This window comes from Haliotis rufescens, unplaced genomic scaffold, assembly GCF_023055435.1.
Source record: "Haliotis rufescens isolate VD_foot unplaced genomic scaffold, xgHalRufe1.0.p SCAF_43, whole genome shotgun sequence".
Taxonomy (NCBI): Eukaryota; Metazoa; Mollusca; class Gastropoda; order Lepetellida; family Haliotidae; genus Haliotis; species Haliotis rufescens.
In genome coordinates, this window is record NW_025964146.1 from 3,011,540 (window position 1) to 3,027,191 (window position 15,652).

The 15,652-nt window shown below is 47.6% G+C and overlaps 1 protein-coding gene across 5 annotated transcripts in view; it reads left to right on the forward strand.

Moving 5' to 3' along the window:
• LOC124151156 (telomerase reverse transcriptase-like) overlaps nucleotides 1-15,652 on the forward strand; it is a 72,972-nt gene that overhangs the window by 22,922 nt on the left and 34,398 nt on the right. For 4 of the 5 annotated variants that reach the window (XM_048383009.1, XM_048383012.1, XM_048383010.1 and 1 more), the window contains exons 5-14: nucleotides 999-1,049; nucleotides 1,634-1,746; nucleotides 5,064-5,149; nucleotides 5,909-6,025; nucleotides 6,470-6,635; nucleotides 7,655-7,725; nucleotides 8,508-8,682; nucleotides 10,173-10,288; nucleotides 10,811-10,911; nucleotides 13,687-13,774. In XM_048383009.1, coding sequence (XP_048238966.1) covers nucleotides 999-1,049; nucleotides 1,634-1,746; nucleotides 5,064-5,149; nucleotides 5,909-6,025; nucleotides 6,470-6,635; nucleotides 7,655-7,725; nucleotides 8,508-8,682; nucleotides 10,173-10,288; nucleotides 10,811-10,911; nucleotides 13,687-13,774 — 1,084 coding nt within the window. The remainder of the gene's footprint in view (nucleotides 1-998; nucleotides 1,050-1,633; nucleotides 1,747-5,063; nucleotides 5,150-5,908; nucleotides 6,026-6,469; nucleotides 6,636-7,654; nucleotides 7,726-8,507; nucleotides 8,683-10,172; nucleotides 10,289-10,810; nucleotides 10,912-13,686; nucleotides 13,775-15,652) is intronic. The other variant, XM_048383011.1, reaches the window with a different exon arrangement.

The following is a 15,652-nucleotide window of genomic DNA, read 5'->3' on the forward strand; positions in this document are numbered from 1 at the left end:
AGATGTCATGACTGATTCTAATCAGTGATTTATCTGCAATAATTGATCAATTGTAAGACTAGATTAATTTATGTTTTGGTATATGAATTTGAATGACCAGAACAAAAGACCACAATCAGAATGTAAGATTAGTAAACTACTTTTCTTGGACCTACTGGTCCATCGTTGAGCGATTACAACCATGAATACATACAACTTCAAAAATCTAACAAAGAGTGACAGTTAATGTTTTAGATTATTCTTGATCAGTATGTATTAATTTATAGTGCCAGATGATTTGCAGCCATGTTTGTTTACAAAAGAAATTAGTTTATCGAGCAAGGAACATGGCTTTGATGTATGGGTTCGGTGCAAGGTGACCCATGAAGATCCAGGGTAGAATAGGTCTTCAGCAACCAATGCTTGCTGTAAAAGGCAACTATGCTTGTCATAAGAGGCGACTTATCTGATCAGGTGGTGAGTCTCACTGACTTGGTTGATGCATGTCATCGTATCCCAACTGTGTGGATCGATGCTCATGATGTTAATCACTGGATTGAATGGCCAAGATGTGATTATTTACAGACCACTGTCATATGGCTGGAATATTGCTGAGTGCGGCGTTATACAACAAACAAAACAAAATCTGTTCAAGGTAATAATCAGTTGCATAGTTTTCAGATCAGAACGTAAAGTTTATTTAAGTGTCCATTCTGTGATAGACATCATTATATGATAGATATTATCATGTGTTAAACGTTTTGGGTATTCCAGGTTGGAATTGGTGCCTAGCAACCTGTGCTTGTCGTAAGATGTGTCTTAATGGATCGAGTAGTCAGATTCGGTGACTTGGCTGATTGTGTATCATTGTACCCCGACAGCGATGATTGTTGCTCATGATATCAACCACTGGAATGTCTTGTGCAGATTCAGTTATTTACGTGCTGCCATAATATAGCTGGAATATTGCTGGGAGTGGCATTAAACAACAAACACACTCACATATATTCTGGTTGCAGAGGCTGAGACGAAAGAATGTAAACAACGTTCTTACACTTGGATTTGGAGCTGTAAGTAGTTTATTTAGCTCACCTTACTTGGGCTGTTATTGCTACGTTTGTTCTTGTCATTATGTTAATTGATGATGCCCCTAAATCAGTTAAGATTTGGTTTTTACTTCAAATAAGTGGGGGGCAATAGAGGCCCAGTCGTCTAGGGCGCCACAATTCACATGTTTCTAGGTTTGTCAGCACCATACCCATGATCGTGGGTTTCACCAAAGTGGTAAACATCTCAGACCTGCATCACTTGGGGCTTTCCTTCCACATTAAGCTGACACGCCATGATATAACTGGAATACTGTTAAAAGCGTTGTTAAACCCAACTCACTCACTCACTGAAATGAGTGAGTAAGGGACTGACCATTGGACATCTGAGTAAATTCCTCCAGATTTCCAAATTTCCAGTTTGTGAATCGATGTTATAAAGGAGCATTGTCCTTTGTATATGTGTAGACTTTCCTTGATGTGATTGTCTGATTTCGGATTAACAAGAGCCAGACTAATGTGGTTTTACTGTATAACTGTGACTGACTCACAATTGTCACATCTGGGATTAACAAGAGGCAAACGTACAAGGTTTTTCTGTATTGCAGATGTCTGACAACCCGAAGGCACACATCAGTCACATCCCCAGTTTGGAGTACAGGTTCCCGAACAGTGCATTCAACAGACTCCAGTACAGCCCTTGGAAGACACTGCTGTCTAGGTCCGTGAACACAGTACCAGGGTTAGAGTAGGTCCAGTAGCCCCTGGAAGACACTGCTCTCTAGGTCCGTGAACACAGTACCAGAGTTAGAGTAGGTCCAGTAGCCCCTGGAAGACGCTGCTGTCTAGGTCCGTGAACACAGCACCAGGGTTAGAGTAGGTCCGTGGACACAGTACCAGGGTTAGAGTAGGTCCAGTAGCCCCTGGAAGACACTGCTGTCTAGGTCCGTGAACACAGCACCGGGGTTAGAGTAGGTCCAGTAGCCCCTGGAAGACACTGCTCTCTAGGTCCGTGAACACAGTACCAGGGTAAGAGTAGGTCCAGTAGCCCCTGGAAGACACTGCTCTCTAGGTCCGTGAACACAGTACCAGGGTAAGAGTAGGTCCAGTAGCCCCTGGAAGACGCTGCTGTCTAGGTCCGTGAACACAGCACCAGGGTTAGAGTAGGTCCAGTAGCCCCTGGAAGACACTGCTGTCTAGGTCCGTGAACACAGTACCAGGGTTAGAGTAGGTCCAGTAGCCCCTGGAAGACGCTGCTGTCTAGGTCCCTGAACACAGCACCAGGGTTAGAGTAGGTCCAGTAGCCCCTGGAAGACACTGCTGTCTGGGTCCGTGAACACAGCACCAGGGTTAGAGTAGGTCCAGTAGCCCCTGGAAGACACTGCTCTCTAGGTCCGTGAACACAGCACCAGGGTTAGAGTAGGTCCAGTAGCCCCTGGAAGACACTGCTGTCTAGGTCCGTGAACACAGTACCAGGGGTAGAATAGGTCCAGTAGCCCCTGGAAGACACTGCTGTCTAGGTCCGTGAACACAGTACCAGGGTTAGAGTAGGTCCAGTAGCCCCTGGAAGACACTGCTGTCTCGGTCCGTGAACACAGTACCAGGGTTAGAGTAGGTCCAGTAGCCCCTGGAAGACGCTGCTGTCTAGGTCCGTGAACACAGCACCAGGGTTAGAGTAGGTCCGTGAACACAGTACCAGGGTTAGACTAGGTCCAGTAGCCCCTGGAAGACACTTCTGTCTAGGTTCGTGAACACAGTACAGGGGTTTAGGAGTAGGTCTGTGAACACAGTACCAGGGTTAGAGTAGGTCGAATAGCCCCTGGAAGATGCTGCTGTCTAGGTCCGTGAACACAGTACCAGGGTTAGAGTAGGTCCAGTAGCCCCTGGAAGACACTGCTGTCTAGGTCCGCCAACACAGTACCAGGGTTAGAGTAGGTCCAGTAGCCCCTGGAAGACACTGCTGTCTGGGTCCGTGAACACAGTACCAGGGTTAGAGAAGGTCCAGTAGCCCCTGGAAGACACTGCTGTCTGGGTCCGTGAACACAGTACCAGGGTTAGAGTAGGTCCAGTAGCCCCTGGAAGACACTGCTGTCTAGGTCCGTGAACACAGCACCAGGGTTAGAGTAGGTCCAGTAGCCCCTGGAAGACACTGCTGTCTGGGTCCGTGAACACAGTACCAGGGTTAGAGTAGGTCCAGTAGCCCCTGGAAGACACTGCTGTCTGGGTCCGTGAACACAGTACCAGGGTTAGAGTAGGTCCGTGAACACAGTACCAGGGGTAGAGTAGGTCCAGTAGCCCCTGGAAGACGCTGCTGTCTGGGTCCGTGAACACAGTACCAGGTTTAGAGTAGGTCCAGTAGCCCCTGGAAGACACTGCTGTCTAGGTCCGTGAACACAGCACCAGGGTTATAGTAGGTCCAGTAGCCCCTGGAAGACACTGCTGTCTAGGTCCGTGAACACAGTACCAGGGTTAGAGTAGGTCCAGTAGCCCCTGGAAGACGCTGCTGTCTAGGTCCGTGAACACAGCACCAGGGTTAGAGTAGGTCCAGTAGCCCCTGGAAGACACTGCTGTCTGGGTCCGTGAACACAGTACCAGGGTTAGAGTAGGTCCAGTAGCCCCTGGAAGACACTGCTCTCTAGGTCCGTGAACACAGTACCAGAGTTAGAGTAGGTCCAGTAGACCCTGGAAGACACTGCTGTCTAGGTCCTTGAACACAGTACCAGGGGTAGAGTAGGTCCGTGGACACAGTACCAGGGTTAGAGTAGGTCCGTGAACACAGCACCAGGGTTATAGTAGGTCCGTGGACACAGTACCAGGGTTAGAGTAGGTCCGTGGACACAGTACCAGGGTTAGAGTAGGTCCGTGAACACAGCACCAGGGTTTTAGTAGGTCCAGTAGCCCCTGGAAGACACTGCTGTCTAGGTCCGTGAACACAGCACCAGGGTTAGAGTAGGTCCGTGAACACAGCACCAGGGTTAGAGTAGGTCTGTGAACACAGTACCAGGGTTAGAGTAGGTCCAGTAGCCCCTTGAAGACACTACTCTCTAGGTCCTTGAACACAGTACCAGGGGTAGAGTAGGTCCAGTAGCCCCTGGAAGACACTACTGTCTAGGTCCGTGAACACAGTACCAGGGTTAGAGTAGGTCCAGTAGCCCCTGGAAGACACTGCTCTCTAGGTCCGTGCAGGTACCAGGGTTAGAGTAGGTCCAGTAGCCCCTGGAAGACACTACTGTCTAGGTCCGTAAACACAGTACCAGGGTTAGAGTAGGTCCAGTAGCCCCTGGAAGACACTGCTGTCTCGGTCCGTGAACACAGTACCAGGGTCAGAATAGGTCCAGTAGCCCCTGGAAGACACTGCTGTCTAGGTCCGTGAACACAGTACCAGGGTCAGAAGAGGTCCAGTAGCCCCTGGAAGACACTGCTGTCTAGGTCCGTGATCACAGTACCAGGGTTAGAGTAGGTCTGTGAACACAGTACCAGGGTTAGAGTAGGTCCAGTAGCCCCTGGAAGACACTGCTGTCTAGGTCTGTGAACACAATACCAGGGTTAGAATAGGTCCAGTAGCCCCTGGAAGACGCTGCTGTCTAGGTCCGTGATCACAGTACCAGGGTTAGAGTAGGTCCAGTAGCCCCTGGAAGATTCTGCTGTCTGGGTCCGTGAACACAGCACCAGGGTTAGAGTAGGTCCAGTAGCCCCTGGAAGACGCTGCTGTCTGGGTCCGTGAACACAGCACCAGGGTTAGAGTAGGTCCAGTAGCCCCTGGAAGACACTGCTGTCTAGGTCCGTGAACACAGTACCAGGGTTAGAGTAGGTCTGTGAACACAGTACCAGGGTTAGAGTAGGTCTGTGAACACAGTACCAGGGTTAGAGTAGGTCCAGTAGCCCCTGGAAGACACTGCTGTCTGGGTCCGTGAACACAATACCAGGTTTAGAGGTTGACCTTATTTTTAACCAAAAACATCTGTAAAACCAACTACTACATGTTTGCCTACAGCAACTAGCAGGTTGTGGTGGCTTTAAGACGACTGTGTGTTGCAGGATCGGAGACCAGCTGATGTCACTGCTCCTGGAGCGTACCAGTGTGTTCTACCTTGTCCCACCCTCCAACTACGTCCAGCTGACAGGTGCTTGCTGTGATTTCTACCCAGTTTTATACCAGGGACTGGCCTGTGTTCACTATACGTCCTGGGATGACAGTGACACTAACACTAGATCTGTTGGCCAAGTCCAGAAATTTTCCTCAGGACTCGGTTGAATTAATTAATTTGTGGACTGGTGTTGGGTTATGTTTAGGTTATTCTCCCTGATGATTTGTACACTGTCAACTGGTTGGCTTGCTCTGAATCTCGTTAATCATGTCTCATCATTGGTGACTATATGTGGGAAACTTGTAACACACATTAGGAATAAATGACAAGTAGGTGTTGTTTGTCGTACAATAGAACATTGCAGGGAGGGTCAACTATTATGGGCATGGACCAGAGTTAATTATTCTCCCTACGGTGTTTTATTGTATGATAATCGTTTATTTCTAATATGAGATATCAACATTATGTACAGCCTCTTAAAAGATGTTGATAAAATGTACAAACTTTAAAAATATTACCTAAAAACCTCGGAAATGTCCATTTTACGAACAGGTGGGTTAAGTTTAGTATTTCCTGCATATTTTCACAATCCTCAGAATTGGTCCTCTAAACCTCACACTTGTCCTAAGAGACGACACAGGCTTATTGTGTGTAATCGTACCCATAGCCTGGATCGTTGTTCATGCTGTCAACCACCGCTTGATTTCTGCTGCTTATGGTGTATAACGTTATTAATATATTCACCATTTGTCGAAATTTTGAAAACTTAAGGACCCAAGTTCCCTTCTCTCCTAGGTGTGCCTGTGTATGAGCTGTGGCCCAGTGACAGCGGGAAGTCTTTGATTATTAAACCAGTCTGCCGGAAGAACAAAGTTACAAAGAATCATCACTTTCCAAAGAAAACAAAATCAGGTAAAACCATAATTCAGACATGCCTTAAGACTTCAAGGGACACTGCGTTCGCTTGTCACGCCGAAGACCCTGGTTCGATTCCCCACATGGGTACATTGGGTGAAGCCCATTTCTGGTGCCCCGAGCCCGGATATTGCTGGAATATTGCTAAAAGCGGCGTAAAACCATACTCACTCACTAAAGGGCTGTGAGGTGGCCCAGTGGGTAAAGCTAAGACCAGGGTTTGATTCCCCACATGTGCTGCCCATTCTTTCCAAATAACATGTTATTCTCAACTTGCAACCTGACAAAGTTTGTACTGTCATGCCTGGCTGGGTATCTGTCTTGTTAATCCACCCAGTGAGACACACATGTCATTTGACAAAATCAGCAGAATACCTCCTACAAATATTTAACAGTAGTAATCTCACATTGTTTTCTTGAGCCTAACTAATCATGTTGAAGAAATTACAGATTTGGGAACTCCCAAGAAGCGTCATGTCCCGACCACACCTGGTGTAAAGAGACAGACTGGGTTGAAGAGAAAGAGAGACGAGGGAAGTAATGATGGGAAGAAGGCCCGACGGAGAGGTGAAAACACGGGGGGATCGAAGACGTTCAACCCCTTTGAGTGAGTCTCAGGTTCCCTGGCTTTGTTGGAAGGCTTCTACGTTTGGGTAGCAAATAAGGAGACAAACGGAGAATCTCACCTGAGTGTCTTCTGAGATCAAATATGTCAAGATGAGTTGATAAAAGTTGAAAATATCCAAGTCTTGACAAGGAAATTTGACATTTATCAGCGAGTCTTGATGTATTTCATCTCAGAAGACGCTCAGGTGAGATTCCATTTATCCTTTAGCCTCCCAACTTTTTAAGTTTGTGAACATTAATAACAAGTTTCTTGAGTTTGAAACCTACTGCTAACAAGCTTCAGTGGCAGAGATGTTGATGTCATGGTAACCAGTGATGTCACAATGGCCTGCAAATCATTGTGATGCAATTTCATTGTAGCGATATCTCCTAGGAGAAAGCTGTAGATCTCACCCAAGTGACATATCCGGTGTAAGCAAGTTTTGAATGATAAATAAGCTTGTCAATATTGATCTACAAGCTCCAGGTATGACAGTTCTGATTTGAAATTTGAATTGTTGAATGTGGCTTGTTCTAATGGCAGTATCTAATAAATTTCAACATTTTGTTTTATGATAAGCAGTAAGGTAACACTAGTCTGAGTAGTTTCAAGTCCGGGTTATTCCAAGAAATCATTAATATTTCTTTATGAAAAATATAACATAATTACAATATGAATCGATACGTAATGTGATACATTGATAATCAATCATACTCACTTATTTACTCTCCAGGTTTGGATGGTCAGATTCGCTGACTTGGTTGATGCATGTCATTGTATCCCAATTGCGTGGATCGATGCTCATGATGTCAATCACTGGATTGTCTGGTCCAGACTCAATTATTTACAGATCCCGTCATATAGCTGTAATATTGCTGAGTGGGGCGTTAAAAAACAAACAAACAACATTTACTCTCACTCACTCACTCACACACTCACTCACTCACTCACTCTCTCACTCACTCACTCACTCACTCCATCACTTTGGTTAGTAGTGTCTTCAAATGATTGTGTTTCAGTTTCCACATGACGACCCCTCGCCATATCATGATGTACAGTAAAGATCTTCGAGAACATCTTCCCAAGTCTTGTAAGCTAAAACTCATGTCCTGATTGGTCAGATGTATAGTGGACACCAGGTGGTCAGTGGTCTGCTGCCACAATTCCTTCTTTCTCCGTACCTGCATGGATGCCCAAGGGTCACAGTTGGAATTAGTTGTAAAGCATCGTCAATACTTCCGGAGTTTGTGTCCACTTCATTCCTCCACCACCCATACATACTTACATAGAATATCATGCTTACTTCATAAATTTGATACGTTATCAATGTTACAAATTAGGGCTGGGACAGGTATCTCGGGTCGGATGGGTCCTGAATAGGACCCGGGTACCCACAGGACTACCTGGACCTGTGGTTAGTCACGTGATAATTGTTTAATGACAAAAACTCACTGTAGCTCAGTGGTTACACTACAAGTCGCTAATGTTCACATTTCTTTCTGGGAATGCACACATTCCTTTTGACTTGTATATGTTGAGTAAAGATAACGCTTCAGTCAACTTCAATGTACACATGATCTGATCGTTTTATACATGTATCGGAATAGTTTTTGCCAGGGCTGCGGTAAAACTATTCCCGAATAGACAAAAAAAATCCCAACTCTTGAGACCTAAAACGGGTACCCTGGTAGGGTCGGGTAACAGGGGGTCTGGTACCCGGGTAGGGTCGGGTAATAGAGGGGTAGGGTACCCAGGTAGTAAATTTGGACTTGTCACAGCCCTATTACAAATGTATTGAGTAAACCAAGTTACGGTAATAGCACGATGCTGTAACATTGAATGATGTGAGTGTCAGTGATGTACCTGCTGCAGTCTGTCTGAGTGGCCTGGAGCCGTCTGTGGTGGGGGGCACCTGCCTCAGTGGCCAGATCCTCCATCACATCCGTGTCGTCCCCTGTGTCCCGGAGAGGACGGAGTTGGAGGACACAGCTGACACACACACAACACACATTGGTCCTCTGTGTCAGCAGATCCTACAGAACCACAGGTAAGGGATTCTTACATACACAGCTTTATGGATGGACCATTTATTATTTTGGGAGGTTGGGGATTTTGGTTAGCGACAATATTTGTTCGCTGCTGCCTGATGGCAATTTTTTTTCTCTGAAAGGAGGAGCTAAACAAATATTTTGGGACCGACAAGAAAGGACATCCACCAAAAAAGTTAAAATGAATCTATTTTTAGAAGATAACCCAGATGTGATTGCCCTTATTTACCAGTAATCCCTGTATCTTCTCATGAAGAATGACCTCACACTGCTCGGTGATGAATGACCTCACACTGCTCGGTGATGAATGACCTCACACTGCTCGGTGATGAATGACCTCACACTGCTAGGTGATGAATGACCTCACACTGCTAGGTGATGAATGACCTCACACTGCTAGGTGATGAATGACCTCACACTGCCTGGAGATGAATGACCTCACCCTGCTCGGTGATGAATGACCTCACACTGCTAGGTGATGAATGACCTCACACTGCCTGGAGATGAATGACCTCACCCTGCTCGGTGATGAATGACCTCACACTGCTCGGTGATAAATGACCTCACACTGCCCGGTGATGAATGACCTCACACTGCCCGGTGATGAATGACCTCACACTGCTAGGTGATGTGGACGGTAGCTTCAAGGGTTGGGGGGCAGTTCATATTTCAGGGGTTGTTGGTGGTCGTCCATGTGACCCGGGAGGACGAAGATGGAGGACATAGCTGACACACACTCAGCACAAATTGATCCTCTGTGTCAGCAGATCATACAGAACTACAGAACTACAGAACCACAGGCAAAGGTTGGGGGGCAGTTTATATTTCAGGGTTGTGGTTAGCCAAGTTCTCAGAGCTTTAATTGTCCCTCTCCCCCATAGCTACCTACGCTGGTCGTACTAGGCAACATGACAAGTTTGGGGGTTATTGTTCGCTGACTTGGTTTGTTTGTTTGTTTGTTTGTCTGTTGTTTAACGCCGCCAAAAGCAATTTTCCAGCTATATGACGGCGGTCTGTAAATAATCAAGTTTGGACCAGACAATCCAGTGATTGACAGCATGAGCATCGTTCCACGCAGTTAGGATCGATGACATGCATCAACCAAGTCTCGCTAGCGAGCCTGACTACCCGATCCCGTTAGTCGCCTTTTACGGCAAGCATTGGTAGCTGAAGACCTATTCTACCCCGGATCTTCATGGGTCTCGCTGACTTGGTTGCGTGTGTAACCATACGCCATAATACCCTGACCCTGTGGCTCATTGTTCATCACATCAATCACTGGATTATCTGGTTCAGACTTGACTATTTACAGACCGCCTCATTTAGCTTGATTGTTGCTTAATTTGACTTTAAACCACAAATACGGGAGACACCATCGCGATTCCTATTGTTATGACTTTATGATTGTGTTATGTTATGGCAAATGTTCATCAAATTGTGCTACCTCTCCGCAATGATTAAAGACAACGACTGAATATTCTCGCTCCAGGAAATGTCGATACAGATCACTGCTCAACCACTACTGTAGAACAAAGTCACAAATGGTTAAAAGGTCAAGGTCATCTGACAGAATACCCAGGTTGTCAGCTCCTGTCTTCAAGAGAGGTATGAATCTCAGTTTGGAGAAGTGGAGAAAATCGGAGCAAAGGTTTAATTTTCCTTTTTTTAACTCAGATTGGCGAGGATGTTGTATGTGGTTTTAACTTTTGGTCCAGTTCTGCAGATTACTTGCTTACTGCAGGGACACAATCTGCAATCTGCATATTCACACCCAACCACCACCCTTCCACCCACCAACCACTCACTAAACCCACTTGCTTGCTCACTCACTCACTCACTCACTCACTCACTCACTCACTCACTCACTCACTGAAAAGCTCACTCACTCACTCGCTCACACACTTACCAAAAAACTCACCCACTCACTCGCTTACACACTCACCGGAAAGCTCACTCACTCACCTAAAAGCTCACTCACTCATTCACCACAAAGCTCACTCACCAGAAAGCTCACTCACCAAAAAGCTCGCTCACTCAGTCACTCACTGACTAACTCACTCAGCGAAAAGCTCACTCACTCACTCACTCACTCACTCACTCACTCACTCACTCACTCACTCACTCCAGGTGCTGCAGGGACAAGGTCAGACGTCCCATCCCTGAAGAGGTCAGGCTGCAGGAAGCTGACCACAGGCCAACTGCTGGACGACTTCACCCCTCACAGACAGGTGACTGCTTCTGTGTTCCATTGTCTGTACCCAGTCGGTGCACATCTTGATTGTCTTATTGTTATAGTGTTACCCTAGTCAGCTCCCTGTTACCACTCCAGCTTCCACAGAATGGAAGACCGACAACTGGTCGTCTACATCACATTTTCAGATTTCCATTTTGTGGAAGCCTCGGTGGCTGAGTGGGCTAGATCGCTGTCATTGTGTGGACGTCTCGGTGGCTGAGTGGGCTAGGTCACTGACATTGTGTGGAAGCCTCGGTGGCTGAGTGGGCTAGATCGCTGACATTATGTGGAAGCCTCGGTGGCTGAGTGGGCTAGATCGCTGACATTGTGTGGAAGCCTAGGTGGCTGAGTGGGCTAGGTCGCTGACATTGTGTGGAAGCCTCGGTGTCTGAGTGGGCTAGGTCGCTGACATTGTGTGGAAGCCTCGGTGGCTGAGTGGGCTAGATCGCTGACATTGTGTGGAAGCCTCGGTGGCTGAGTGGGCTAGATCGCTGACATTGTGTGGAAGCCTAGGTGGCTGAGTGGGCTAGGTCGCTGACATTGTGTGGAAGCCTCGGTGGCTGAGTGGGCTAGATCGCTGACATTGTGTGGAAGCCTCGGTGGCTGAGTGGGCTAGATCGCAGACATTGTGTGGGAGCCTCGGTGGCTGAGTGGGCTAGATCGCTGACATTGTGTGGAAGCCTCGGTGGCTGAGTGGGCTAGATCGCTGACATTGTGTGGAAGCCTCGGTGGCTGAGTGGGCTAGATCGCTGACATTGTGTGGAAGCCTCGGTGGCTGAGTGGGCTAGATCGCTGACATTGTGTGGAAGCCTCGGTGGCTGAGTGGGCTAGATCGCTGACATTGTGTGGAAGCCTCGGTGGCTGAGTGGGCTAGATCGCTGACATTGTGTGGAAGCCTCGGTGGCTGAGTGGGCTAGATCGCTGACATTGTGTGGAAGCCTCGGTGGCTGAGTGGGCTAGATCGCTGACATTGTGTGGAAGCCTCGGTGGCTGAGTGGGCTAGATCGCTGACATTGTGTGGAAGCCTCGGTGGCTGAGTGGGCTAGATCGCTGACATTGTGTGGAAGCCTCGGTGGCTGAGTGGGCTAGATCGCTGACATTGTGTGGAAGCCTCGGTGGCTGAGTGGGCTAGATCGCTGACATTGTGTGGGAGCCTCGGTGGCTGAGTGGGCTAGATCGCTGACATTGTGTGGAAGCCTCGGTGGCTGAGTGGGCTAGGTCGCTGACATTGTATGGGAGCCTCGGTGGCTGAGTGGGCTAGATCGCTGACATTGTGTGGAAGCCTCGGTGGCTGAGTGGGCTAGATCGCTGACATTGTGTGGAAGCCTCGGTGGCTGAGTGGGCTAGATCGCTGACATTGTGTGGAAGCCTCGGTGGCTGAGTGGGCTAGATCGCTGACATTGTGTGGAAGCCTCGGTGGCTGAGTGGGCTAGATCGCTGACATTGTGTGGAAGCCTCGGTGGCTGAGTGGGCTAGATCGCTGACATTGTGTGGAAGCCTCGGTGGCTGAGTGGGCTAGATCGCTGACATTGTGTGGAAGCCTCGGTGGCTGAGTGGGCTAGATCGCTGACATTGTGTGGAAGCCTCGGTGGCTGAGTGGGCTAGATCGCTGACATTGTGTGGAAGCCTCGGTGGCTGAGTGGGCTAGATCGCTGACATTGTGTGGAAGCCTCGGTGGCTGAGTGGGCTAGATCGCTGACATTGTGTGGAAGCCTCGGTGGCTGAGTGGGCTAGATCGCTGACATTGTGTGGAAGCCTCGGTGGCTGAGTGGGCTAGATCGCTGACATTGTGTGGAAGCCTCGGTGGCTGAGTGGGCTAGATCGCTGACATTGTGTGGAAGCCTCGGTGGCTGAGTGGGCTAGATCGCTGACATTGTGTGGAAGCCTCGGTGGCTGAGTGGGCTAGATCGCTGACATTGTGTGGAAGCCTCGGTGGCTGAGTGGGCTAGATCGCTGACATTGTGTGGAAGCCTCGGTGTCTGAGTGGGCTAGATCGCTGACATTGTGTGGAAGCCTCGGTGGCTGAGTGGGCTAGATCGCTGACATTGTGTGGAAGCCTCGGTGGCTGAGTGGGCTAGATCGCTGACATTGTGTGGAAGCCTCGGTGGCTGAGTGGGCTAGATCGCTGACATTGTGTGGAAGCCTCGGTGGCTGAGTGGGCTAGATCGCTGACATTGTGTGGAAGCCTCGGTGGCTGAGTGGGCTAGATCGCTGACATTGTGTGGAAGCCTCGGTGGCTGAGTGGGCTAGATCGCTGACATTGTGTGGAAGCCTCGGTGGCTGAGTGGGCTAGATCGCTGACATTGTGTGGAAGCCTCGGTGGCTGAGTGGGCTAGATCGCTGACATTGTGTGGAAGCCTCGGTGGCTGAGTGGGCTAGATCGCTGACATTGTGTGGAAGCCTCGGTGGCTGAGTGGGCTAGATCGCTGACATTGTGTGGAAGCCTCGGTGGCTGAGTGGGCTAGATCGCTGACATTGTGTGGAAGCCTCGGTGGCTGAGTGGGCTAGATCGCTGACATTGTGTGCTGGCGATTAGGTGCCTCACTCTGGCAGTGTGGTTTCGAATCCTGATGAGTGAGTGAGTGAGTATGGTTTTACGCCGCTTTTAGCAATATTCCAGCAATATCACGGCGGGGACACCAGAAATGGGCCGAATCCTGATGACTTGGTATAAATGATTGGCAAAAGAAACAAAGAATGCACGTTCATTGAAGTTGATGTTTTTTTCTGAAAACAAGCCTGCATGATATTTTTTGGTTATTCATTTCAGGTGTTCCTCTTCTTGCGGGCACTTTGTATCAAGGTCATTCCGCTGGAGATGTTCGGGGATGATCGCAACAGAAAGGTTTTCTTCAAGCGTATCCTTGTCTTCTGAGGTGGCATTCTGGGTGTCCATTGTCCATAGTACATTGTATCTCCAGCTTGTCTCACCCATTGTTGTTCCAGAGCTGAATAGATCACCAGTATTTCATGATAGGGACAGAATAGATCACCAGTATTTCATGATGGGGACAGAATAGATCACAAGTATTTCATGATGGGGACAGAATAGATCACCAGTATTTCATGATGGGGACAGAATGAGTTTCCAGTATTTCATGATGGGTACAGAATAGATCACCAGTATTTCATGATTGGGACAGAATAGATCACCAGTATTTCATGATTGGGACAGAATAGATCACCAGTATTTCATGATGGGAACAGAAGAGATCAGCAGTATTTCATGATGGGGACAGAATGGGTTTCCAATATTTCATGATGGGGACAGAATAGATCATCAGTATTTCATGATGGGGACAGAATAGATCACCAGTACTTCATGATCAGGACAGAATGGGTGTCCAGTATTTCATGATTGGGACAGAATGGATCACCAGTATTTCATGATTGGGACAGAATAGATCAGCAGTATTTCATGATTGGGACAGAATGGGTTTCCAGTATTTCATGATGGGGACAGAATAGATCACCAGTATTTCATGATGGGGACAGAAAAGATCACCAGTATTTCATGATGGGGACAGAATGGGTTTCCAGTATTTCATGATGGGGACAGAATGGATCACCAGTATTTCATGATTGGGACAGAATAGATCAGCAGTATTTCATGATGGGGACAGAATAGATCACCAGTATTTCATGATGGGGACAGAATAGATCACCAGTATTTCATGATGGGGACAGAATAGATCACCGGTATTTCATGATGGGGACAGAATAGATCAGCAGTATTTCATGATGGGGACAGAATAGATCACCAGTATTTCATGATGGGGACAGAATGGGTTTCCAGTATTTCATGATGGGGACAGAATGGATCAGCAGTATTTCATGATGGGGACAGAATGGGTTTCCAGTATTTCATGATGGGGACAGAATGGATCACCAGTATTTCATGATTGGGACAGAATAGATCAGCAGTATTTCATGATGGGGACAGAATGGGTTTCCAGTATTTCATGATGGGGACAGAATAGATCACCAGTATTTCATGATGGGGACAGAATAGATCACCAGTATTTCATGATGGGGACAGAATGGGTTTCCAGTATTTCATGATGGGGACAGAATGGATCACCAGTATTTCATGATTGGGACAGAATAGATCAGCAGTATTTCATGATGGGGACAGAATAGATCAGCAGTATTTCATGATGGGGACAGAATAGATCAGCAGTATTTCATGATGGGGACAGAATAGATCACCAGTATTTCATGATGGGGACAGAATAGATCACCAGTATTTCATGATGGGGACAGAATGGGTTTCCAATATTTCATGATGGGGACAGAATAGATCACCAGTAATTCAGGATGGGGACAGAATAGGTCACCAGTATTTCATGATGGGGACAGAATGGATCACCAATATATCATGATGGGGACAGAATAGATCACCAGTATTTCATGATGGGGACAGAATGGATCACCAGTATTTCATGATGGGGACAGAATGGATCACCAATATATCATGATGGGGACAGAATAGATCACCAGTATTTCATGATTGGGACAGAATGGATCACCAGTATTTCATGATGGGGACAGAATGGGTTTCCAGTATTGCATGATGGGGACAGAATGGGTTTCCAGTATTGCATGATGGGGACAGAATGGGTTTCCAGCAGTCCAAGCTTCCCTCCTGTGATCCTGTAGTTCCTGAAACAATCCATATGTAGGTGTAACCATCACTCCGTCCTCCACATAGATGTACCGTATATCGCTGTGTATAA